Genomic DNA, 26,438 nt, shown 5'->3' on the forward strand with positions numbered 1-26,438 from the left:
ATGTAAAGCTACAATTTTGTTGTTGTAGCTATTGGACAACATATAGTAACTATCTACTTGTCTACTATCGTGTTTGTGTCTTTCAGGTTTATTTATATAGTAAGCAAATTGTGCCAATTAACTACAGGAAGATTTCTTTCAGATAAACTTTAAGAATTTTGACCCAACAGAAGTGAAAATGTCCTGTATTTTATTCCAAAATAATGAAGTGGTCTGTGCTGACATGTTAAAATAGAGAGTATTTCTAAATGAGACTTTTACAAATGGTATTCATACTCCACAGTTGATTATAGTTAAGTTTTCTGAAGTGTGCTGGGGGAAAACAGTGAGAGTGGGCTATTGCTTCTATGTCCTGCTTGTGGGCTTCATCTGAAGATATTTAACATTTAAAAAATCCTGTAAAAATCATATATCACTAAGCCATTATTTTGCTGTCACCTGTGAGTAAATATTTGAATGAACAAAATTATAGCTGTGTGGCTTTTCTAGCCACATTTTCTATGGGCCTTGGATCCAGAAGATTGCTTCTGATTCAGCTCTTATCTGCTAGATTTATTCCTATTTCTATTGGCTGCCTTCCATAGTGACTACCTGACCTCAGTTCCTGCCTCATTCTTGCTGGTTTTCCACATCAGTTCTTGCTTCCTGATTCAGCACTAAATTCCTCACAAGAGACTCAGCTTGGCTTCTTGACCTCTTGACAGTTTACATACACAAGTTCCTAACACAATCCTGCTCTTTTGGATTATGTTCTGAATATATTTAGGTCTAAATTTAATTTGGCTCCTCTATCTAAGTACGTGAGTAAAAAATGTGATATAGTTGCAATTTAGGCAAATGGCATTTGGGTTTGCATGAATAACACCACTGTATATAAAATACAGGAAATAATTCTGCTGCTCTGTTTGCCACTGATTAGGTCTCAGCTTGCATAATGTGTCCAGTTTAGATCAATGCATATTAAAGAGGATAACAATAAATTAGAATAATTCAGATGAGACCAACAATAAGAAACAAGGGACTAGAATGTGAAGGGTTACTAAACAGTGGGGGAAAGGCTTTTTCACACCCGAGGATTAGATTGCTTTTGAGCAACCTTCCCCAACCTGGTGCCCTGCAGATGTTTTGCACTATAACTCCCAGCACACCTGATCGTTGGCTATGCTGGGTGGGGTTGATGTGAATTCAAGTCCAAAACATCCGGAGGGCACCAGGTTGGGGAAGGATGCCTTTGAACCTCCCTCACTTAATGAATCTTAACATCAGTTCCTTCATGCATAAGAGGAGGTGCTGGAAAGGCATTTGTAATGCAAATGAGTGTTCAGGTTTCCTGTGTGATATCCAAAAGTCTTGAAGAAAAGGTAAGAAGCACGTTTCCTAAATGCTGATCAACAGAAGAGGTTGTCCAGAAAAGTTATGAAATATTCTTTCCTGGACTTTTTTTTAACTGAATAAATGTCTTTCAGGTATGATTTAAAACTAGGGAATCCAGCTATTTCTGGTGGTTGGACACAATACTCAATTATCTCTCTTCCAACTATTATTGGTTCACTATTTGATCAGATTTTGGCTTTTATCAACCATCTGATCCAGATCCCTGATTTCCACGTAGTGCTAAAGTTATGGGGAGAAAATATTATGCTTATCTTAGGACCTATCCACCTATCCTGAATGTAGCACACATTTTTAAAAATGTTTTCACTGTCCTCATATTGATATTTTGAAGTAAATAAACAAGGAAAACATTAGAAGCATTTTAAATCTAAAACTTCACTCTTTAAAACCACTAGGTCATTAAATTGCATGTAGCCACTTCTCCTGAGTTTCTGCAGATGTGTACATTAACACATTTTTCTACTTGAAATACAGATGTACCCAAATATAGATCATAAACTTTATATTCAGACTGTGCTCTCTGCTACAATGAAAAAGACTGGAGCGACTGCACAGGAGGAACTACTCAACTTGACAACAGTTGAAGATCATCAACTTGGGATTCATTTTTTCATTATGCTCTCTGTTCGATTTATTAATTTGAGAAATTAATACACTTTCACACCTGGGGGAAGGCCCTTGAATACCACTCTTCCTACTGCTGTATCTATTCTTGTTGTTAAGTCAGTATACTATCATTGGCCCTGTGCTTTCCTTGACCATGGTTCAGCAATTAGGAACAGGTTGCAGGATCTGTAGGAACAGAGGGCCAGTTCTCATGATTGAACAAGCCACAATGGCTTGTTTAAATCGGTGGTGCATGCTGGCATGTACCAGCTCTGTTGTTGGGTTATTTGAGGGTTCTTTCCCCCTCAAACAAGCTATGCTGCCCAGGTTTGGATGACATGACAAGCTGCACCCAGGCAGGTAATTAGGCTAATGGTGCTCAGCATGCACCGCTGATTTAAACAAGCCACCCTGGCTTAAAGCCATGGTAGCTTTTTCTGATCATGCAGACCAGGTCAATGTTTTCTGTATCTGGAATTAGAGATACGAGGACATCATTGCCCCCTTCAATCCCAAGTGACTGATTTATAATATGGTCTCCTTGGATCCAGTTATGTGGTGGGTAGCATATGTAGTGCTGGAATGTATCTCAGATAATCCAGCCATCTTTACAAACTCTGAATGATCCAGTGCAACTGTGACTGTAGAGGGATAATAATAATAAATTTTTTGCCTGTCCTAAAAAAGCTGATGGCCTACCTATTTCCTAACACTTTTAAAATGTATTCCCTCATGGGGACTCTTAAGTCAGCTGTTCACATAAGTAAAACTATGCAGCCTGCTATCATGGATCTGCATTCTTAAGCCCACAAATCCGTATGTTTCACAGATGGTGCCAAGCATACTCTGCATATATGGAGCTGAGCCACAATACTAAACATCTGGGCACGGCATAAATCGTAAGTTCAAACTTACTTTGGCACACAAGACATTAGCACTGCAGCACTTCTCAACACAAATAACATTTCTTGAATGCTTTTTGAGTTTTGAACTACCATACAACTGATTATACTCTTGTGCCCCAACAGGAATCTTCCTCCGAAAGGATCAGAAGGTTTCAGACCAGCAAGAAGTGAGTTACCATGATATACCCCTCTCCTCTTCCTCACAGACCAAGGGGTACAACTCAGCACTCTACAAGGACATCCTGAAGGGCCTCACATCTTCCTGCTCCGACCACCACTGGTGGTCCAACTCCCCTCTGATTGCTCTTCTTCCCACTAGTTTCTTATCTCCAAGTGGTGAGCACTTCCATCAAACCATTAGTGCCATTCCGCCAGTTCACCTTCTTCCTCTCCCAACCTTATCTCAGACACGTGATTACTGGAAATTTGAGATGCGCTGCAATGTGCCAATAAGACCATCAGGTGAGTTACATCTGTAGGTCTCCCATAACCAGTATTCCCAATCTTCACATTCTTTTGCCTTTAAGGAAGTGGAATGGAAACGGGAAACTGAAAAATACTACACACTGTCTAGTTCAGCTTTCCATGACAAGCAATGGCTCCACCCTGGGGCCTGCTGCAGTCTGATGTGGTTTCAGGAGTTTATTGTTTGGATCCTCATCTGGAATATATTACTTGGAAATTGGAAGTAGGTTCTACTGAAATCTTTGGGATGTACTGGCACTTAAAAGCAGTGTGCTAGGAACTGAATTGATTCTTCTCATGCCACTGAACAAAATATTTCAAACTAAGAGAAAACAAAAATGAAGGCCAAACATTACTGTAGTAGCTCTTCCTGTGTGAGTTCTTCTGATCTTTGTTCCCCAGTCACCATGGACAATTCATTTCTTAGCTCCTGAATTTCCTTCTTCAGTCGTGCAATCATCTGCAAAAATAAAATAGGAGTCACTTATTGGGCAGCATCCTATACTCCTGCTGTGCTAGTGGAACAGACCGCTAGCACAACAGGAACAAGTGGTTCTTGAAATAAGCACGGAAATGAATGGAAACACTCATTTCCAGAACAGGGCACATCAACAGAGCTTCCTTCTGTCAGTTCCACTGGCCCGCCCCATTCTGGAAATGAGTGCTGCTGCCTGTTGCACTAGTGGCCCATTCTGCTAGTGGGAGGGCAGTATCTAACATCTACTGATAGATAGCAGGTTCATGAACTGGAATTTTGTTGGGGTTCCTCTCTGGTCTTGTACAGCTCCTAATTATTCTACTTTGTCAAAATCCATGCACTTTCCCCCCTTCTTCTACAGAAATGGTAAAGTACTGTGAATTAAAATACATTGTATGCTCTATTTTATTATTAGGGCACAATACTATCGATTGCACCTTCGAAGATCAGACGCCCCCGAACTTGGAAGTTTCCAGTCATCCAATGCAGGGCAGGAGGAGGAGCAGAGGCGATCTTCGCCTCACCAACCTCCTGCCCTGCATTTTTTACTACACTGGCTTTTTTGCCATTGGAGGGGAGGGAAGGAGGATGGAAGAGGCTCGGGATAGCACCTCTCCAGTCTCCTGCACTCCTTGCCCACCAAAATGCTTCCTTTCCCTGATCTCCAAGGTCACTTTTCTGACCTCGAAAGACAGCCAGCATGGTTCTTTCCACGTCAGCTACGAGGGAGGGAGGTCAGATCTCCAACTCCCGCTTCAGAGCTTGGAGCGCTGTCTCTGACCTTGGAGGAGGAATCCCCAGTATCCTATGGCCCATGAGACAATGTCTGAGGGTCATAGGATTGCTCCTTTATTTATTTATTTTACAATATTTATATACTGCTTCTTATTTTAACCCCCCCTTAACCCCCCCCCCCCGAAGCAGTTCATGACATATTACAAAACAATACATCATTAGAAGCATAAGAGCATTTAGATAAGTTGGGAAAAGCCAGGGTAAACAAGTAAGTATTTTGTAATTGTCAAAAGCAAATGATTGTCAGTCTTTGATGTATCGCAGAGGGGAGGCCATTCCTGAGACAGGGTGCCATGACAGAGAAGACCCACTGCTGCCAGTGGGACTCTGCAGGGTGTGGCACAGACAGCAAGGCCTCCCCTGAAGATCATAGTGGTCTAATGGGTCTACATAGGGGGAGACGATCTTTCAGGTAACCTGGTTTGGTCAAATAAGCAGCATGATTCTGAAGGGAGAGAAGCCACCTGTCACAGATGGAAAAGCTTGGGAAACCTGACTTTAAGCATCTGGTGCCAATTATCACTGTTGTCCACTAACTATCTGTTATAACTTGAGTACTTTGGCCTTGTGTGTCAGTTCTGGATGACGGCCAATGTGTTTTCAGCATTTTTATTCATTATCCTATGAATACTTACCTGGACATAAGCTACATGGAACACAGTGGGGGTTACTTCTGAGTCAACTTGCTCACAGTTAAACTGTAAAACTTCAGTATAATTGAAAATAAATAGGATCCTTAATATTAGTGAATGAACTGTGTTAGATACTGTGCAAATGAATGGAAATATTTTATTTATTATAATATTTTTACCCTGCCCTTTCAACCAAGTTCCCAGGACATCATCGGCATCATCATCAGAAATCAACAGATTTCTAAACCAACTTGTGCACAGGAAATACAAAAATCAATCATTTCAGGCTGCAATCTAAAACAATTGTAACTGACAGTAAGTCTTGTGGAAGTACCTTCTGAGTAGACATGCACAGTATTATTCAGTTAGTCATGAGAAATACATTAATGATTAAATTAATTTAGGGTGTATATTTTAAAGTGAATGATCACTATAAGATACATTAAGATTCTGTAATCAAAGCCAAAAGGCAGAACTCATTCACAAAGCAACTTCCATTTCTGCAATGTGAAGCCTACAAAGAATTACAGCTTTATGCATGTGTATATAAGTTGATTGGGAGTAACCTAGGTGAGCCATGTGATTTTTACCACTTAGGGAACATGTGGGGTGGGGGGAGTCCAGACCAAACTGGAACTTTTGGAATGTTCTGGTTTAGGCCAGTATTTTTTGTGTCCCAAAGAAACTTTGCTAATGGGGTAATGACTGGGTGATACTGTCCTATACAAGGGCAGGTACTCACCCTAGCTGACAGTGTACTTATCTACGCCCAACAGCTGAGAGATTGGAGGTCTTGCCTAGTGGTGAAACACAACATTTCTCCTAACTTTATTATGCCTTGTATCTGTTTCTAGAACAGAGCAGGTTATATGAGTTCTTTTGGCCTCAAATAAAGCTTCTGTATGCTCCTTGGGCACACCCAGCTCTGTGACTTTATCCATGAGGCAAGGTACTACTATTCCAAACTAAGCTCTCCTATAGAGCTTCCTCAAGGAAGGTTTTGCTTCCTCATTAGTTTCTGGTTAGTTTAGCTGCTTATTGAGGAGCCAAGCAGGGGTGTTGAGGTGCTGATGCTGCAGAATAAGCAATTCTGGCTTATCATTATGTCTGACTGCAGCTAGTGACTCATATAGCAATTGTACACTTTTTCATAATTGTACACCATTTGTAGGCTAATACATAGCGATCACTATCATCTGTGGTCTTGCACCATAGATGCACCATATGTGTGCATTTACATCTAATTGAAATGCTTCTATTTGAGCATCTATTTGCATGATCAAGCAAAATGATACTTTCATAGTTCATTAGATGATATAAAGCATTCCACAGGACCAGGCTATTATCTTTCCATACCCAGCAAATGATGATACAGTTGCTGGGGAACATGGGTGGGAGGGTTGTTGTTGTTCAGTCGTTCAGTCGTGTCCGACTCTTCGTGACCCCATGGACCATAGCATGCCAGGTCTTCCTGTCCTGCGCTCTTTCCCGGAGTGTGCTCAAGTTCATATTCATTGCATCGGTGATGCTATCTAGCCATCTCATCCTCTGCCGTCCCCTTCTCCTTTTGCCTTCAGTCTTTCCCAGCATCAGGGTCTTTTCCAGAGAGTTTTCTCTTCGCATTAGGTGGCCAAAATATTTGAGCTTCAGCTTCAGTATCTGTCCTTCCAATGAGCAGTCAGGGGTGATTTCCTTTAGGATTGACTGATTTGACCTCCTTGCAGTCCAGGGGTCTATGAAAGGTACTGTGAGGCTTTTCATAGAGTAGAACTCTCGTTGCTGTGGATTGTGTGTCTGTGTTTGTAGTCAGCTCAGTGTATGGCAGGCTGGGTTTGATCTGCCAGAACTCATGCAGCATGGAGTTGCCAATGCGAAGGCAGTGGCCTGGAACTCCTTGCGTGTGTGAGTATGCCCTTCCTTTGACCTTGATGGGCCTTGACCATGTAGCATGGAGTTATCAACAAAAGATTCAAAGTTGGACTCTCTATGGGTGTGGGTTGTTCAGGCCTTTCAAGAAGTTATCCCCTGACTGCCTGATGGGTTCATTCCAGGAATCATTCTCTTTCCATGTCTGGGGTTGGAGCCCCATGAAAGGATTGTCTGGGTTAGGTACCCAGGAATCCAGAGTCCCTTTCCTTGTGTTCAGAACCATGGAGATGGCAACGGAGAAACCATGCTGAGGATCTCAGTCACGGTAGCAGTGTTTAGCTTTGGACTGTTCTGGAATTACATAGCGCTTATAGCTACTGACCATCAGCTATACGATTTCTGAAAAATGTAGCCGTTAAGCTTATGCCGTGGGATTCCCTGCAATAAAGAAATCTCACTGATTTAGGTGTCCAGTATCAGATTGTCTGAGTGTGTGTGCTGGGGGGGTCAGGAAACCTGACAGTCTGCCTGGATGGAAGACTTTCTATAAATGCTATATAGCTTGCCTTGAATTCCACGGGGAAAGGTAGGATATAAATGTAATAAATAAGTAACATTTTTAATTCACTTGAAATAACTGTGGCTTCCAGCATCATAGACATGAAGTATGCTAATCATGAAACAATTAATTAGAAACAATAGTCAGAAATCCTTACCAATCTGGGGTCAATTTCTTCATTTAGAACTGCTTCATTCTTAATAAGGCCAACTCGCTGAGCAAATCTACAAGTTGATATAGATTCCTAAATGGACAAAACATCTTCTTAGCATGCAACCACGTGAACAGGTAAATATGCTACCATTAACAAACTAAAGCAGTAGCCTTGATATAGTCCCATTAAAATTAATACCAGCTGAATTGTACATTGGTAGAAAAATAAACACTTCCAGTTCTCCACTTAGGCTACTAGATCATAACTAAGGATAGAATTAGACGATACGCCAAATACGTTTTGCCACCAAAACCAGGCAAGTTTAGAATGGGAAAAATAGCATACCTATAACTTCTTCAAGAAATAAACTCTTCGTGTGTGGCCCATACAGAGGTTCTCCAAGAAGAATTAACAGGTTTATGGCTGAATCCTACAGTATGTTGTGCAGGCACATAATTTTTTGGATAACATTTCCAAAGACAAACCAATACAAATGTTTAGGATGCAAACGATAAAATTAAATAATCATAAATAATGTTGGGCCTGATCTTGGTGTCTTGGTGCATGGGAAGGCTGCGTACAGAGCAGTGCACAGAAAGGCTGGGGAGGATGTGATGCTTTACTGACTTATCTTATGTTCCGTTTGATCATCATTAAAAGCCAAAAATGAAAATGGCTATTTTAACATCATTTGAGGCACATATCCCAAACTGTTAAAATTCTATGCCTACTTACTTGGGAATAAGTACATGGAAACCAAGTAGTTTAGACTCCAAGGTACTTACCGGGCCAAGTTCTTTTTAAAACTTAATACAGCCCACTATGCATTACCCCCGCCCCCCAAAAAATCTTCACTGACAGATAGATACTTTGCACTTCTCAGAATCAGGCGAATCTTGTTTTTCTTCATCATCACAATTCAGAAAAATTCAGGAAAAAAAGTCAAGACATCTATTCTTCTTCTGAAGACTTTGCATCATCTGCATTAGAACCATTAGTTTTTGCATGACTGCAATGTCCCCATATTTACATGGCTATTATGTAATTATTGATACTTGAAAAGTCTTCCAGTTTTAGGCTAGACATATCTTTGCGGTTATTAGCAAAAACATTAAAAGATCTGCAAACACTGGGAAATATCCAACACCAATTGTGCACCTCTGCTCATTCTGTTGCACCTATGGGCCTAACCACCATTGCAACAGGAAGCTAGCACTTCCTAAAGCAAACCTGGAAATGAGCTGAAACACTAGCTTCCAGAATGGGACAGGTCAGCTGAGCTCCCTCCTGTGAGCTCCGCTGACCTGCCCCATTCTGGAAATGAGTGCTTCAGCACGTTTCTGATTGGCTTAGGATCTGGTAGCTTCCCATTGGTGGGTCCTAACGTCATGCAGGCAAAGTTGAATACTGCCCATTAAATTCCTCATGTTCCCAGAGCCTATTCAATAAAATTAATGTTGGGCATAATGGAAACATCAAAATTAAGTAGGTATTAAAATATTTGCTTTGCGAAGAGAAAACTATCTGGAAAAGACCCTGATGCTGGGAAAGACTGAAGGCAAAAGGAGAAGGGGACGGCAGAGGATGAGATGGCTAGATAGCATCACCGATGCAATGAATATGAACTTGAGCACACTCCGGGAGACAGCGCAGGACAGGAAGGCCTGGCGTGCTATAGTCCATGGGGTCACGAAGAGTCGGACACGACTGAACGACTGAACAACAACAAAATATTTGCTTAGAAAGCAAATTATAATAAGAAATAGAAGACATACATCTATGTTTCTTTTTTCTATTGACAGTGTTGCAATCATCGTGGTCATGCAGTTTCCTCCTAGGCTGTCTCTTAGCACTGAGGTCATCATAGAATTTCTGTAGGGAATATGAGACCTGTTTTTCTCTGACAGAGCAATGATTACCTGCAATAAGAATGGCAATGGAAAATCTTTATTAAACTCTTTATTGTTTTGCTCGACTACTTAGACAAGTTTTTTTAATACTGGAAAAGCTTACTTTAAGACTGAGCAGTTTTGTTGACTGTAATAGCGGCATAACATTAGTCCATATAACACACTTTGACCCTAAGACTCACTTTTAGCATATTTTTAGAATAATGTATACCAAAATCTGCACCAATGCAGAGTTACCAAGTGAGACATGATTCATTTATTAGTTTCTGACCCTGCCTTTCACACCAAAAGAGACACCAAGGCTTATAAATTACAGAAACAATACAACTGGCATAAGCTACATCAATAAATAAAAACAGATTTGTACTTCCTTGTTATTTGAGTTGCACTTTGTAAAGTTAAACAAATGAGAAATGCTCAGGCTAGACCATGTAACTTTCTAAATCTGAAGCATGACCTGCTTTTAATCTTGCCTCTGCCCAGTGCTTTTGGTGTCATTTGCTTCAATAAATGGGTGTGAGTTCTTTTCCAATGCTACAAAGGCAGCACTAGAAAGGCCACACTTGCTTGCCTGTAACTGTGGTTCTTCAAGTGGTCATCTGTGAACTCACACATATGGGTTATGCACCTGCACAGAACAGTCATTCGGAATATTTTAGAGCTGAACAGGGTTTAGGCAGAACTCCTGCCCACTGCCTCGGCACATGCTCCAGGCAAAACTCCCGCCTGCCTCTTAGTTCTGAGTCTGCTGTAACAAAAGAATAAAAGACGGCGAGGCAAAGAAGCAGAGAGGAGGATGGGTTGTGTAAGTTCACAGAAGACCACTCAAAGATCCACAGTTACAAGTAAGCAACTTGTCCTCCTTCTTCATGGTCTCTGCTACTCACAGGTGTGGTTGACTGGCAAGAGAATTACTGGAGGAGGATGCCACACCAAAACCATAGAAAGGACTGCCCTCCCAAAGGCTGCATCTACACAACCCCTGATGTCTAGATGGTAATGTTGATGAAAGTAGAAAGGTGAGCCCAAGTTTCAGTGCGGCAAAGCTGAGGAAGCAGAACACCCCTGAGGAAAGCAGTGGAAGATGCTATGGCCCTAGTCGAATGACCACATACTTGGATGAAGGCCAGGAGAGTAGTTGATACTGCCCACTTGGCAATGTGGTGGGAGGTGCCCTTTTTTTGGTCCAAAGCGACACACAAACAGACATGGGGATGTTCAAAAGGATGATGTTCATTGTAAATAGAATGAGAGAGCCCATTTAAAGTCTAAGGAGTGAAGTTTGACCTCCAATGGGGAGTTAGGTTGGAGAAGAAAAGTTGGTAACACGATGTCTTGAACCAGATGGAACTGTGAAGCTACTTTGGGGAGGAAAGGACAGTCTGGATGTAGAACTACCTTATCTCTGTGCAATAATGGTTGATCATGTCAAAGAGCACAGAGTCCGCTCGCTCTGCAAAGTAATGGCAACAAGAAAGGCCATCTTTAGAGTGAAGAGACTTAGCCTGGCCATAGCCATTGGCTCAAAGAATTTGCCGTTAGTTGCATCAGGACCACTAACAGGCTCCACGTCGGAACAGGTGGGGTGATTGATAAAGATTGGGGAGTCCTTTAAGGAAATGTTTGACATCAGGGTGCAAGTAAAGGGAGAAACCCTTGATCTTGCGATGATTAGCTGATTGTGCTGCTAAGTAAACCTTAAGAAATGAGAGTGCCAGACCTTTATTCTTAAGAGAAAGGAGGAAGTCAAATATTTGAGGAAGACTACAGGATTCTGGATTTTGATGCACAAATGCAAGAAAAGCCAAAAATACCCCCACTTTGCAGCATATGAGGCCCGAGTGGAGGGTTTGCGCGAGGCAGTCATCACCTCCCACAGCTCTTTGGACAACTGGTTAGGTCACCTACCCTCCAGGCTGTGAGGCATAACATTTTGAGGTTAGGGTGTCTGATCTCCCCCTCCCCCACATTCATCATGAGGTCTGGTCAATGAGGAAAACAGAAAAAAAACATGGTCGGTCAGGAGGAGCAACGTCGCAAACCACATTGCCTTGGCCACCATGGGGTTGTTAAGATACAAGGTGCTTTGTCATTCTCTATTTTGTTCAAAACATGTGTAGTGAGTGGGAAGGGAAGAAAGGCATAAGTCAATGTACTTCCCCAATATAGGAGAAAGGTATGCCTAGAGAATCGAGTTCAGGATTGTGGCAAAGAAGTCAATAGTGGGGGTGGACATGACAGCTGGAGCAAGCTCTCACGTGTGAAGGATGGTCACCATTCTGCTGTTTGATGTTCCTGTAAGATGAATGGGAACAGGAACAATGTGGCAGAGTATGCACCAGTCCCAGAAGTTCAGAGTGAGCAGTAGGAGGGAGAGAGACTTTGTTCCACCTTATTTATTGATATAAAAAATTATAGAATAATAGAACAGTAGGGTTGGAAGGGGCCTATAAGACCATCGAGTCCAACCTCTCACCATGGTGTTATCCGTGGCAATTTGGAGAGATCATTCCACGTTGTGTGCTTCGACTGCCCAGAAGGCTTTTGTGACCACAAGCAGTTTGAGCCAATTAATGTGTAAAGCTCGTTCCATTGTGACCACTGTCCATGAATCAATGTCAACTGCATAATGATTGACGTAAGTAAGTGAAGAGGACCAGATTACTAGCTTGCAGACACTTGATGCCAAGACCCTCTAATTAATGGTGCTGAAGATGGTTGAATACATGTAGAATGAGCTTGGCTTACCAAACGGCACTGCCACTACATTGCTGGATAGGAGAAACAGACTGTAGTTGTGAGAAGCTTGAGGCCTCTTGTTTTCCCCTACAAAGTAGCCAAAAAGGGCAGAGTCCCTTAAATATGAAGTCTATCGTAAATAGAAATGGAGAGTTCTAGGGACATAATGCAACAAAATGCAAAGTATACTAAATTTGGAGTTTATACTTAAACTGTTTTCCAAGTTCAGTGTTAACCAGGACACGGTGGGTTTTTCTCTCCAATCTGTTGCTAAGTACACCTTTATTGAGGATTGTGCCAAACCACTCTCACCAATCAAAGAAGATATTCAAAAATGTGCTGTCAAGTATGAACTACATATGGGTGGATCTAAAGCCATTTACATGACACCTAATGATATAATCATTTCCATCCACTTTTGTAATTCAATCTTGTTGAATATTTCCTGGACACTGCCAAGAAAATGACAGTGGTGCTGAAAATGATGTTGCTTCCACAGCTAACAATCAGAAGGCATTGTGCAGCAATTCCATCTTTTTCTCTTTAACAGAGATAAAAGATGGAAGAACGAGTGGGAAAACGTGGAAGGGTTACAAGTGGAAGGTGACGATGCCTGGAGCCCCCATAAAATTCTGTGTCTGAGGTAGGGCCATGTCACTATAAAAGCCTTGTCTGGAAGCACCCGGAGACTGAGATGGCTGCGAAGTGCACCTTTACTAAGCACTGTGTCAAACCTACTCTCATCACCTCAAAACGTGCTGGATTCTCCACACCTTGGCTATACTTTCCACACCTTGAGGTGTAATCTGTGAACAGAATGAAAGAAGAACTTTCCCTGATTTTGGAACAGAAGATCTGAAATATAAAGGAAGCCATATCATTCATACCTGAGCCAGGAAACTCAGTAAGATTACCTCAGCCAAGCCAGAGTTATGAGACTGCAGCTGCACGTGTCTATTTCTAGCCTGGTCAACCTGCTAGAGGGTTGGGTTGAAAACCCTAAGAACAGGGTTCTGACCACTTGATCTGGAAAGTGGCCTTCAAGTGATAATGGATTGTGACCTGCTCTGCCACAAAACTGAACACACTTCTCCTTTGGCCTCATTGCAAAAGGTTAATCATTTGAATACCCTGGAACAGCAAGTGTGCTACTGACTCACTCAGAGACCATTCATTTATCAACATGCTCTCCTGACTGGCAGGTTTTAGTAACACCTTGCCTTTCCCTGTTAAAATGGATTCCCACTAGAAAGACACTGTATGCCATGCCTCAGTGCCACACCTCAGGGACTTCCTACCGAAACTCTCCCCATGACCCGAGTTCGATCCCACCGGAAGCTGGGTCTTGAGTAGCTAGCTTAGATCGACTCAGCCCTCCATCCTTCTGAGGTTGGTTAAATGAGTACCCAGCTTGCTGGGGGAAAGGTAGTCATGACTGGGGAAGGCAATGGCAAACCACCCCGCTATAGTCTGCCATGAAAACGCCAGCGTAAGCAGGCACCCCTCTAGGGGTCAGTAATGACCCGGTGTTTGCACAGGAGGAACCTTTCCTTTTCCCCATCCCTGTTTCACCTTATTTGTTTGTGTAAAATTTTGTTGTGATATTAGTTGCCATTTAAAACACTGCACTTTGGAGAAGTAAATGGAAGGTCCCCAATGCTCTTACTAGTAAGTTGATATGAAGGGCTAGTTCTCCTTCTGACCATCTGCCAGTCAAGCACCTAATCCCTACAGCAGTGCATCTGTTGTTACCAACACTGAAGGGAAAGCAAAGCAAACTGAACTCTCTTGCAGAGATGCACATCCTCCAGCCCATGTCAGAGAAACTTCAGAAGTGCTTGCAGGATGGGCAGCTTTTTGTCTTGCCTGTCTTGAATGACTGGACAGATGACAACTTGAGTGGTCTGAAGCAGAGTATTGCCAATGGAGCTTCAAAGCTGGTGACGCCCTGCAGCCATTGAATTTTATAAACTGTACTGGGCCTAGATGGAAACTGGTAAAATCTGTTTGATGGCAAATATCTGTTTGATGGCATGTGCTCTGCCAACTGACAATATATGCTCTGGCAGTCACAGAATCTAAGAAAAAAATCTACATCCCCACATATCTTTTGAGTAAGCACACAGTCTAGTTTCTTCAAATGTATAGTCAACTTCTGCAGGATTATCACTGTAAGTTTGATGGTGACCAGCAAACATTCTTCTGAATGGACAAGTATCTAATCATCCAGATATGGGAATGTATGTCCAAATGCCCTGGGATGGGCAACCACCCTAGGAGCCATGCATACTTTAAAAGGAAGAACTCTGAATTGAAAATGCCAAGATGTCAACCTGATTCTCCAGGGTGAGAATGACCTCATCCAGAACAGGCAAATGAAGTAAGTCAAATGAACCCACAACCATAAACATCTCTGTTTTATCTGGATTGAGCTTCAATTTGTTTGTCTTCATCAAGCTCATTGCACTTTCCAGATACTACACTGATGTTGCAGCTGTCTAACAATGGAAGATGTTCTGGTAGAATCATTAGGACCGAAGATTTTATTAAATATGTTGTTAGTCCAAGAGCAACGATTTAACTACAGAAGACAAAATAAACTATTTGCAAAGATTTCTCATTTACAGCAAATCTAAATATTCTACTCTGAATTCCCATATGCCAATGGGGAAAAAGCGTGAGGCACATAGTTAAACAAAGCATACTGTACAGTTCTTCTTTCTTTTGACATTCTCCACGACTGTCTGCTTCATGGGCTGACATGTACCCAGTTACTGTGGCTTATAAATGCTTTAAAGAAACCTTTGGAAAAAGCACCGAGTTCATGAGCACTCCAAAATCAACAAAAGCCTGCCATTATTCTTAATGTTTATTGGGCTACGAAAACAATACTGTACAATGAAACTTAAAAAAAAAGTCTTCTAGCAGGTGTGATGTTTTCTTTTTCCTTTTTTTTAGCAGAATACTTGAAAAAATGGATAATGTTCTTCAAGTTATATTAAAACAGCAGCAATAAACGCAGTAGTAATAATTTATTTAACAGCTTATTAATACAACTTCATTGTGCTTCAAGCTTAAGATCCGAGTTTTGTGGAACAAAGAAAAAAAATGTAATGAACAACATAATGGGGACACTAATACAAAACATGTGAAATGCTAGGGTGGAAAAATGTGTATGTTGATTGTATAATTTTGCTGAGATGTATATTTAAATTCTTATTCTGGGTAACAAAGAAGAACTCTAGTGAACGTAAATGACAGCATTTTAAGAGAAGCAGGCTGGATTGGCCAAATCACTGTCGAGGGTTTAGAGAAAGCATGTAGGGAACTTATTAAACCAGCCATGGAAATCTTGAAAATAAAACTCTACCTACATTTTTATTTTTACAAAGGGTTGATGTGAAGCCATTGTATTAACAACTGAATAAGAAGCAATTCAGATCAAATTCTTAAAGGTTTGTTAGTCTTTCCATGAAATACATCTGCCTTCCTTTGGTTATAGAGCAACAAAATTAGTATTATTGCATTTCAACAGCTGCTATTAAAATTGCCTTTATACAGGAAGTTCTGTTAAAAGGTACAGAGTAGCAAAATGGCATAAAAGAAATTATATTCACCATATTGAGGCACATCATATTCCACTCTGAATCAAAATTAAATAGCCCTTATGTCAAATGCAATGGAACATGTACACTCTAAAAACAAAGTACTTCTCTAAAGTAGCAGTGAAATGAAGAATTGGACTTCATGTGAACTTTACCTGTTCCAAGTAATGTAATGAAAGATTGATATATTTGGCCTCTGTCAGCAACTGGCCCCCAACTCCTGTCTTCCCAACACGCTCTGAACCAGCCAGATCCACTAAATGCAGTTTGGACCGTCGAATGGTTGCAGATCCTGGTTCTTTGCTTGAGATGTGAATTGTGAAAATGCAGTGTGAACGTGTGGAGGCTTGATTCATTGGAGTCTTTGAGGGGAGAAAAAATAATAAAACTCACTCAACAGTACCCAACAAGAAAGCTTACACACAACAGGAGAAAGTTATCTGCTGATCATGTAGAAACTGGGTCTAAGTTTAAAAGTACAGGTCATAAAGATGCATTTAAACACATTGTGATTCAAACTTCCCATGAGTAGAATTCCACTCACAGTATGCTCTGCTGGAGAAACAGAGAGGAGGCAATTTTTATTGCTTCCTCCTTCCCTCTGCAGCATTCAGCTCCACCTTTCATACTGTTCTAGAAGGTGCGCTGACCCTCCAGAGCAGCTGGGGCAGGGGGAGCAATGGGCCACATGGCCAATCAATGAAAATTGGCTCCCCGGTCCCCCAGTGTGAGTCTCTGCTAGAAGAAGCCCTTTACATAGGGCATCCAATGCTTTAAGAACATAAGAAATCTTCTGGATTAGACCAAGGTTCAGGATCTGATTTCCCACAGTGGCTAACTGGAGACCTCCAGGACGCAAGAAGGCATGAAGACAATAGCCCTCCAATCCCGTTGCCCCCAGCAACTGGTATTCAGTCTATACTGTCTCTGAACAAGTTATCATGGTTAATAGCCACTAGTAAATCTATCTCCTATGAAATTGTCTAATCCCTTTTTAAATCTATCTATTCTAGTGGTCATCACCACATATGTGACAGCAAATTCCATAAATTAATTGTGTGTTGTACAAAAACCTACTCTCTTATCTGTCCTGAATCCCAAGTTGTAGTATGTAGGAGCAGGAAAGAAAGTTCTCTGTGTCCACTGTCTCCACACCATGCAGAAATTTATAAACTTCTATCATGTCTCCCATTAGTGATTTTTTCTGAACTACCCTATACATGTTAAGACAGAAAAAAGTCCTACAACTTTCAGCATGCCCTAGCCAGCCATACATTTTTCTGTATGAACATGCATAGGATTGCACCCTTACATTAGTCTATTGGTTACTATGTAATGTTAAGAATTAGTGCCTGAATGTGTTTGTTTCCTCCCACCTTTTCCTTCTCTTCTTATGTTCTTATGTCTTTTAGACTATTAACTTCTGGGCATGGACTGGTTTGTTTTCATTCATCTTGTGTACGCTGCTCTGCATGCCTTTTCAGCTGCAGAGCAAGCTAAAAAGGCTTTGAACAAATAAATATGTATTATATTAATCATGTTATATATTTTTTACAATGTGCAGTAATTAACTTTTTATCCTTACAATTTTTCTGAAGTAGGCAATTATTACTACCAATTTGCAAATGGGAAACTGAGGCTGAGGGGCAATAACTTCCCTAAGGAAGACCACATGCCTCAGTATATATTCAACATGACATTTTGATTATATTGAACCCAAGTAGATACAATATTAAAGCATTATAGTGACAGAGATAAAAAATGAACCATGGGCATGAGTCAATGGTGTATGCAAGCGGAAGTCCTGGACTTTCTCCTTCTCTCCATGCCCTTTCAGTGCCCCATGACCCCTGAAAGTTTGAGGGTACACAAGGGGAGGGGGAATCACACCCTCCCAGTTCTGCTGATGGGAATAGTTCCATCAGCAGAAAACATCACTGGACTTCACTCCATGTCTACGTTGCAGATCACCTTGGCTCTTATTGACACACATTTGTATTTGGCTGTATGCCCATTTCCAGTATATTAGAATCACATCCTGGGCCTCTTTTTAGTTGGGTTATTCTGGGTCAAATAAACTCTGGTTTAAGGAACAATCCTATGGTCACTAGATAGCGGCTAGATGGCCACAGGATCGGACAGTTCCTGGGAACCGCCTCTCTACCCCCTCCCGCCACCTCATAGGGAGCGCGGATCGTCCCTGTGCTCTGTGCTCGGAAGAGCAGTGCAGAGGAGGGGAAAGGGGGTGTTCTCGGGGGGCGGGGAGTTCGTAAGTGCCAGTACGACACTTCCTATGTGTCATCCAGCCTCCCCACCCCGCGCTCTGTTGTCTCATGCTTAGACAGCTGAAATTGGCCATCTAGCCACGAATGCACGGTGGCTGGAGAACGGAGGAGACGATCCCCTCCGTGATCCTCCCATCGTGCATTAGATAGGTGGTCACCTCAGAGTTTGGAGGTGGCCGACTATCACCGTAGGATTGCTCCCTCTGTTGCTGTCATCCTCCTTGGTCCTTCTCCCTTCTCATGTAAGATTTAGCAAGAATTGTTCATTCTATATAAATCATGTATTCTATTTTATTATTGTGAAGACTATTGAGGCTGAATTATGGCAATTCACTAAGTACAATTAAGAAAACAAACCTAATACAACATCACTTTTTTAAACCAAGGCAGTGGATAAGGATTTGCAAGATGTCCAGTTATAGAAATATTTGCCAGAGAGGAAGCTCAAGTGAGGAAACTTACCTATCTCTAAGGCAGTACAAATTTGGACACAGTATCACAGCAGGTGGGAGGAAAGTGCAGACAATACATGTTGCAGTGCAGACATGGCAGGTTACAGAGTACTGGCCAGTGGTAAACAAGTACTGCAGACATTCTGAGAAAAGTATGCTAGCCTACAGAACTCTTATTCCTAGGAGTAGTGTACATGTCAAAAAGACCAAAACTTTGTTTCCTTTAAGGGCAAGGTTATTGGTAGCTTTTCCCCCCATTCTACAATTTGTGAACTAAGCAGATCTGATGTAGAAATCACTGTGGCATAGCAAGCTGTTTTTGTAAAAACTGTTTAATTATCTAGACATAATTTGTTTTTTCCCCTCATCATACACTAGTTATTCCATAAAACAAAGTAAACTGTGTTTGTCCATAAGACAAAATCCAAAATCTACTGTCACACAATACCTTTTAGCACCAACAAAAATGCAAAAAATTGTGGGCAAGCTTTCAAGATCTACAGATCTTGGGGGGGGGGGGGAGACTGACTTGATTTTGACATCATGAAGTCTGTTTATTCCATGTTCTAGTCAATATGCCTTCCTACAAGAGAAAACTTCAACAAGGTGTGTAAGCCAATAAAAATGAAAGCTGCTTATGGGATGCGATAATGGAACATAAATGCAACTGTAATGCTTCCACCCCTTTTGACATTTTTTGCTCCTACCACACACATTGATATTTGGCACAAAGAAAAAGAAATGCACTTGTCAACATCACCACTTGTGCATCTCCTTTATGAAATTTCATTGCAAATTCACTATGCAGCTGTTCAGACAACTTGAAATTAAAAGAAAAACCTTTAATGAGGACTTAAAGCACTACAAGATTTTGCTGGTGGTTTCAGAGCTTTTCTTGATCTTGTTAAAAACATCCCAGACATGTGTGTCTGAAGTCATTAAGATGAAGAAGGATTACAGAATGGGTCAGTCTCAGAACAGATGGCTTCTATTTTAAATGTATATCTAGAAAAAAAGAGATGGGTTTCCGTGACTTGCAAATAACTTCTTCTATAAAGGGATTCCATTACATCATAAATTACAGTGCTCCAATCCTTCAAGGCATCATAAGAAGAGCACAAAGGAAACATTTTATTCAATTCAAGGAGACCCTGTGACAAACACAGAGTTTATATTGTTTCTGCATGATAAAGATTGTTCTCCCCACCTCACCCCAGAAAAACTTATCAGCAGTAACTACATAGTTTATAACGATTACATGGCAGAATAGGCTATCACACGCCATCTCAAAATACCCAGTGTGGTTCATTCTAGGTGAACCCTAGTTGTTCACTAGTGGTATTTAATGTTTGGATATAGTAAGGCTTGTAGCTTTGAACAATATTCAATATTGCATTAGCTTCTGGTTAGAAAATTGCTGCAGAGCTATTCCAGATTTTTATTCTCGCACATTTCTAGTGCGGTATTATGAAATTGTCCAGTTTTGCCAAAATTAAAACAAAGATAACAGACTCAAATGTTTGTGATGGCAACCAATAAGTTAGATAATAACAAATTTATCACAGTGGTCATATGAAAAGTTATCATCCATAGTTACCATCCATAGTAACGTGGATCATCAGCATAAAATCTGGAGGAACCAAATAACTTATGGCTGATTTTATTGAAAGTATTTGGAGATATATACATTAAATGAACTGAACAGGCAAACTATTTCCAATATAGTTTTTGAATAATATTGTCTTGCCCTCAATCTTAACAAAATTCAAATTATCCCTGTACATCTTTTCAAATATCTACATGGGGCTTTTTGTTTTGGATGAATGGGTATACTGATTCAATCCATTCTTACAGAGTTATTGTTTGGATGCCCAAGAAATATGTCAAAGCGAAGTTCTTCCATGCCATATCATTCTTCCTTTTCAGGGAACTTCTGCTCTTCCAGTTGAGTACTAAAACACTGAACTAGGAGCAGAAGCACCTCCTAGGCATGCCCTTATATTTTATGTGAATTTTCAAAAGTTCCTGACAGGCCTTGAGCATGCTCAAACTTCAGTCTTGATACAGGTTCAGCTTAACATCTGTTGCAAGTAAATTGGTGGAAAGCATTATTAAAAATAAAACCATCAAGCATATAGAAGGACAAGTCTTGCTGGAGAAGAAACAGTATGGCTTCTGCAGATGCATCCTGTCTCTAGTCTCTTCTAAGCTCTTAGGAGCAGTTGCTCTTGCCATATCCTCAAGGACACAGGTACCCCCATCACAGAGCAAATTGTGAAAATGAGCCAGCCTATCAGTAATTTGCCTCAATCTGTTGTTTTTACTAGAACAACATGTAAATACCCACATCATCATCATCATTATAATTACACAGAAATGTTCGGTAGTTGATCAGTGTTCCTGATCAACTCCTGATCAACTACACCCATGATCTAACTGATTTGGATTTCTATAATGACAGCTGATCTACCAACTATTATGCTGGCATTAGAATGGGTTAGGGATGTCAGACTAGAGCAGGAAGTAATTTTATCTGATTTTTTTACCAGGTTTGTTGCTAATCAACAAAGGGATATAGGGAGTATATCTCTGTTAGTAAATGAGATATGTCTTCTGAATTTCAAATTGTATCATCTGGGGTTTGGATTTGTCTAGGTCCCTGCTTATGAGGGAATTAATGGTAACAAAATGGCAGATCAAGCAGCCAAAGAAACATTAGGGCATGATGCAATTGATATCAGACTTCCTTTGCCCTCATCAGAGGCTAAAAGCTAGATTTGCCATGAAATGAAACAGCCTTGGCAGAAATGGTGGGTGAGTGGGCTTGTTGTTGCGGGGGGGGGGGGGGTCTATCCAGCTCTGGCTGACTTTCAGATTTTTAACCTGCGATCTTGAGCTGACATTATGTAGAAATCAGTTTGTTTGGGGGAGATTTTATTCTGTTTTCTGTGAGGTTTGTGAAGTGGATGAAACTAGAGATAATCTTCTCTGGGATTGTCTGATACATAGTACAGAACAGGGCTTTCTTTTTACTTAGCTCCAGAGCTTGGGTTTTGCAAGCTTTTCTTTGGAGTCTGTTCTCCAACTTAAGAATCTCAGAAGCACGGTCCCCAAAAAGTTATGGAGCTTTATTAAAGTAACTGGCATTTATGTAAGACTTAGTTGTGGTGTTTTCCACTAACCAGTAGGTGGCGGTCATGAGGCCTTTCTGGCCTTTGTTGTTGTTGTTCGGTTGTTCAGTCGTGTCTGACTCTTCGTGTCCCCATCGACCATAGCACGCCAGGCCTTCCTGTCCTGCGCTCTCTCCCGGAGTGTGCTCAAGTCCATATTCATTGCATCAGTGATGCTATCTAGCCATCTCATTCTCTGCCGTCCCCTTCTCCTTTTGCCTTCAGTCTTTCCCAGCATCAGGGTCTTTTCTAGAGAGTTTTCTCTTCGCATTAGGTGGCCAAAATATTTGATCTTCAGCTTCAGTATCTGTCCTTCCAAGGAGCACTCAGGGTTGATTTCCTTTAGGATGGACTGATTTCAGGCAGTCCAGGGGACTTGTAAGAGTCTTCTCCAGCACCACAGTTCGAAAGCATCAATTCTTCAGGGCTCAGCCTTCCTTATAGTCCAGCTCTCACAGCCATACATTACTACTGCGACAACCATAGCTTTGATTAGACGGACCTTTGTCGGAAAGGTGATGTCTCTGCTTCTTACTATGCTGTCTAGGTTGGCCATAGCTTTCCTCCCAAGGAGCAAGCGTCTTTTAATTTCATGGCTACAGTCACCGTCTGCGGTGATCTTGGAGCCCAAGAAAGTAAAATCTGTCACTGCTTCCATTACTTCCCCTTCTATATGCCAGGAAGTGATGGGGCCAGATGACATGATCTTCGTTTTTTTAATGTTGAGTTTCAAACCAGCTTTTGCACTCTCCACTTTCACCCTCAACAAGAGGCTCTTGAGATCCTCTTCACTTTCTGCCATTAGGGTGGTGTCGTCCGCGTATCTGAGGTTGTTGATAATTCTCCCGGCAATCTTAATTCCGACCTCTGATTCATCCAACCCGGCATTTCTCATGATGTACTCTGCATATAAGTTAAATAAGCAGGGCGACAATATGCAGCCTTGTCGTACTCCTTTCCCAATTTTGACCCAATCGGTTGTTCCATGTCCGGTTCTTACTGTTGCTTCTTGACCCTCGTACAGGTTTCTCAGGAGACAGGTAAGGTGGTCTGGTACTCCCATCTCTTTCAGAATTTGCCACAGTTTGTTGTGATCCACACAATCAAAGGCTTTAGCGTAGTCAATGAAGCAGAAATAGACATTTTTCTGGAATTCTCTTGCTTTCTCCATGATCCAGCGAATGTTGGCGATTTGATCTCTAGTTCCTCTGCCTCTTCGAAACCCAGCTTGTACTTCTGCTAGTTCTTGGTTCGCATACTGCTGAAGCCTAGCTTGTATGATTTTGAGCATCACCTTGCTGGCATGTGAAATGAGTGCAATTGTAGGGTAGTTTGAACACTCTTTGGCATTGCCCTTCTTTGGAATTGGAATGTAAACTGACCTTTTCCAATCTTGTGGCCACTGTTGAGTGTTCCAGATTTGTTGGCATATTGAGTGCAGCACTTTAACAGCATCATCTTTTAGGATTTTAAATAGCTCTGCTGGAATACTGTCATCTCCGCTAGCTTTGTTGTTAGTAATGCTTCCTAAGGCCCACTTGACTTCACTCTCTAGGATGAAGAAGCAGACCTTTGTTGGAGCAACATACAGAGAACCCTCTCTGGCTTCCAGTCCTAACACTACCTGGAGCTTTCCATGTTGCTGATCTCTTGCTTCCTGAGGAACCTGATCCCTGCTCGAGATCTGATCCATAGTAGAACCTTGAAACCCCAAAAAGTATCAGCAGAACCCATGACTTGAATGGTACACTCAGAGACTGATGCATCCTAACAGATTTCTGAATGCTCTGGGGGCTGTTCCAGCTGCTAGAGCTGATGACCCTGTGGAAGTCCTGGTTGATTTGTGGAATGGGGTGATGACCTGGGCAAATGACGTGATCACTCCTAAGTGCCCTGTCCTATTGTCCCGAGTTTGAGCCTCTTGGTTTTTGAAGAACTTAGGGCAATGACACTCTTAGGTAGATGGCTACAGTGTCCATAGAGAAAGACTCCGGACAAATAAGACCAAACATAGGCGACAGCCCATTTTAAGGCCTATTCTGTGGTGGTGATGGCAGCAGCTTTGCCATCTTTTCCATCTTCTCTGCCACCGTTATATCAGCACAGAGTCATCCCGTGGAGTTCTTTCAAGGAGTAAAGGGAATGTTATATGCTAGGCCTGAGAGGCGAAGGGGAGCACTCAACAACCTGCTGTGGTGAGTCTGCAAGACACTTTGCAGATAAAATTGCTCACATCCATTCTGATCTGGACTCTACATTGAGAGAAGTCTCTGGGATGACGATTGAAGCAACCACTTGCCCAGTTTTGATGGATCAATTTCATCTTGTTGAGCCTGAAGGTGTGGACAAGCTGTTTTGGGGAGGGGGCAGTGAGGCCAAGCACTTGGTTCCCTGTCCATCCTAATTAATAAAAGCTGTCAGGGAGGGACTGGCCAGTTGGGTTATGCGGGTTGAAAATGCTTCTTTAAGGAAAGGCCATGTCCAAGTCCCTTTAAAAGAAGCTGTGTTGAGTCTACTGTTAAAAAAGCAGTATTGGATCTCACCACCCTACATAATTATCACCCAGACTCTAATATTTCCTTTTTGAGTAAGATTATAGAATGGGTGGTGACAACTCAGCTCCAGGCTTTCTTAGATGAAATGGAATATTGGAATACTTCCCATTCAGGTTCAGGCCCAGTTTTGGAACAGAAGCAGCTCTGGCTGCCTTGGTGGATAACCTATGTGGGGAATTAGATGGGGCATCCCTGTTGGTACTGCTGGACTTCACCGGCATTCAATATAATTGACTATGGCATCTTTCTGGGACATTTGGCCAGTAAGGGACTTGAAGTCACTCTTTTTCAGTGGTTCTGGTCCTGAGTGCTTTGAGAAGGTGGTGCTGGGGGACTATAGCTCAGCCCCTTGGCTATTGGCCAAGGGGTGGTCAACATTTGGCCCACGGGCTGCATGTAGCCCCCGCCACCCACCACTGTGACTCCTGATGCTCCCTGGAATTTTTAAAAAACATTTTTTAGCAACAAAGAGAGCCAAAAGGGTTTAATTTCGCTTGGAAACTAGCTAGGTTTAACCCTTGCAGCACTCTGTAGTGCTACAGAGTGGTTTGCCATTTAATTTGGTAGCAAACTGGTGTCTTTCTTTTTGAGGGGCATCCTGCAGGCTTTGCAGCACCCCATAAAGTGCAGCCAGCAGGGGGGAGTCTAGGGGACAAAAAAGGCCCCCAACCTCCCACAGGCTCACCCCTGGCCTATACGTTTCCTCGGGTCTCTATTTTGTTCCCTCTGCTTTTTAACATCTACATGAAGCTGCTGGGGGAGGTAATATGGAGCTTAGTGGCTGGGTCTCATCGCTGAAGATACTCAGCTCTATTCCTCTTTTTCAACTGGTTTCAAGAAGGCTGTTGAAGTCCTAAACCACTGTTTGGATGCAGTGATAGATTACATGTGGGCTAACAAATTAATGCTCAATCCAGACAAGATGGAGGTATTTTTGGTCAGTAGACAAGCTAATCTGGGATTGGGGGCACAGCCTATTCTGGACAGGGTTGCACTGCCACTTAAGAATCAGGCTTGCAGCTTGGGGGTGTTTCTGGACCTGGCATTACTCCTGTAAGGTCAATGTAGCAGCTGTGAACAAAAGTGCTTTTGCCCAGCTTCAGTTAATGCACCAGTTGCATCCTTTCCTGGAGAAGGTAGATCTGTCCACATGGGGCCATGCCTTAATCACCTCCTGTTTAGACTACTGCAGTACACTCTACATGGGATTGCCTTTGAAGAGTGTTCAGAAACTGCAGGTAATGCAAAATGCAGCACTTAGATAGCTTTCTGATGTGCACTTTGCTGACCATATTACACCACTCCTGTACCAACTGCACTGGCTTTCAACCTGTTTCTGGGCACAATTCGATTTCTGCAATAGCAACAATATATTACCAGTATTTTAGGATATAAAAGAGCAACAAAGAAGTTTTGGCAGAACAAAACAATCTCCTAACAATTTGGAATGACATCAGAGCGGGGATAATACACCAATTTCTCTAAAAGTGCCGGATTGTCTGTTAAGGACCAAAAGCTGAGAAGTTGAAGTTTTAGTATTTTAGCTAAAATACTTCAAACACTGAAATGATGCTTAAAAATGTGGAATATGTATAGGTATACACTCATAGATAAGAAAAGTAGTTTAAAGAAAAGTAACCCCAGTGCTGAGGTTAGGAATAAGTCTCCATGGTCATCTTCAAATATTCAAAATCTTTACTTTCCACTGAAGCAATATGTGAACGCTGCCAAAACTCTTTGCTCTAGGCACTCCCAAACACAAGTGATAGAACTTCATATGCACTGCCTCCTAAACTGAAGCAATAGAGAACTAAAGCAATAAAATCCTCTACTGAAATATTTCCTCTCTCATTAAAATAGGCTA

General features: G+C 41.7%; 1 protein-coding gene across 1 annotated transcript in view; it reads right to left on the reverse strand.

The window, feature by feature from the left end:
- The window catches only part of KIF6 (kinesin family member 6), a 271,710-nt gene that overhangs the window by 184,027 nt on the left and 61,245 nt on the right, over window positions 1–26,438 (reverse strand). Inside the window, exons 7-10 of the mRNA XM_084828534.1 lie at window positions 16,268–16,474; window positions 9,634–9,777; window positions 7,862–7,948; window positions 3,728–3,831 (exon numbers count right to left, since the gene is read on the reverse strand). Of these exons, the coding sequence (XP_084684660.1) occupies window positions 3,728–3,831; window positions 7,862–7,948; window positions 9,634–9,777; window positions 16,268–16,474 (542 nt within the window). The remainder of the gene's footprint in view (window positions 1–3,727; window positions 3,832–7,861; window positions 7,949–9,633; window positions 9,778–16,267; window positions 16,475–26,438) is intronic.

The sequence above is a fragment of the Heloderma suspectum genome, chromosome 1, assembly GCF_057233095.1.
Source record: "Heloderma suspectum isolate Gila_16-S chromosome 1, 16-S_ref, whole genome shotgun sequence".
NCBI lineage: Eukaryota > Metazoa > Chordata > Lepidosauria > Squamata > Helodermatidae > Heloderma > Heloderma suspectum.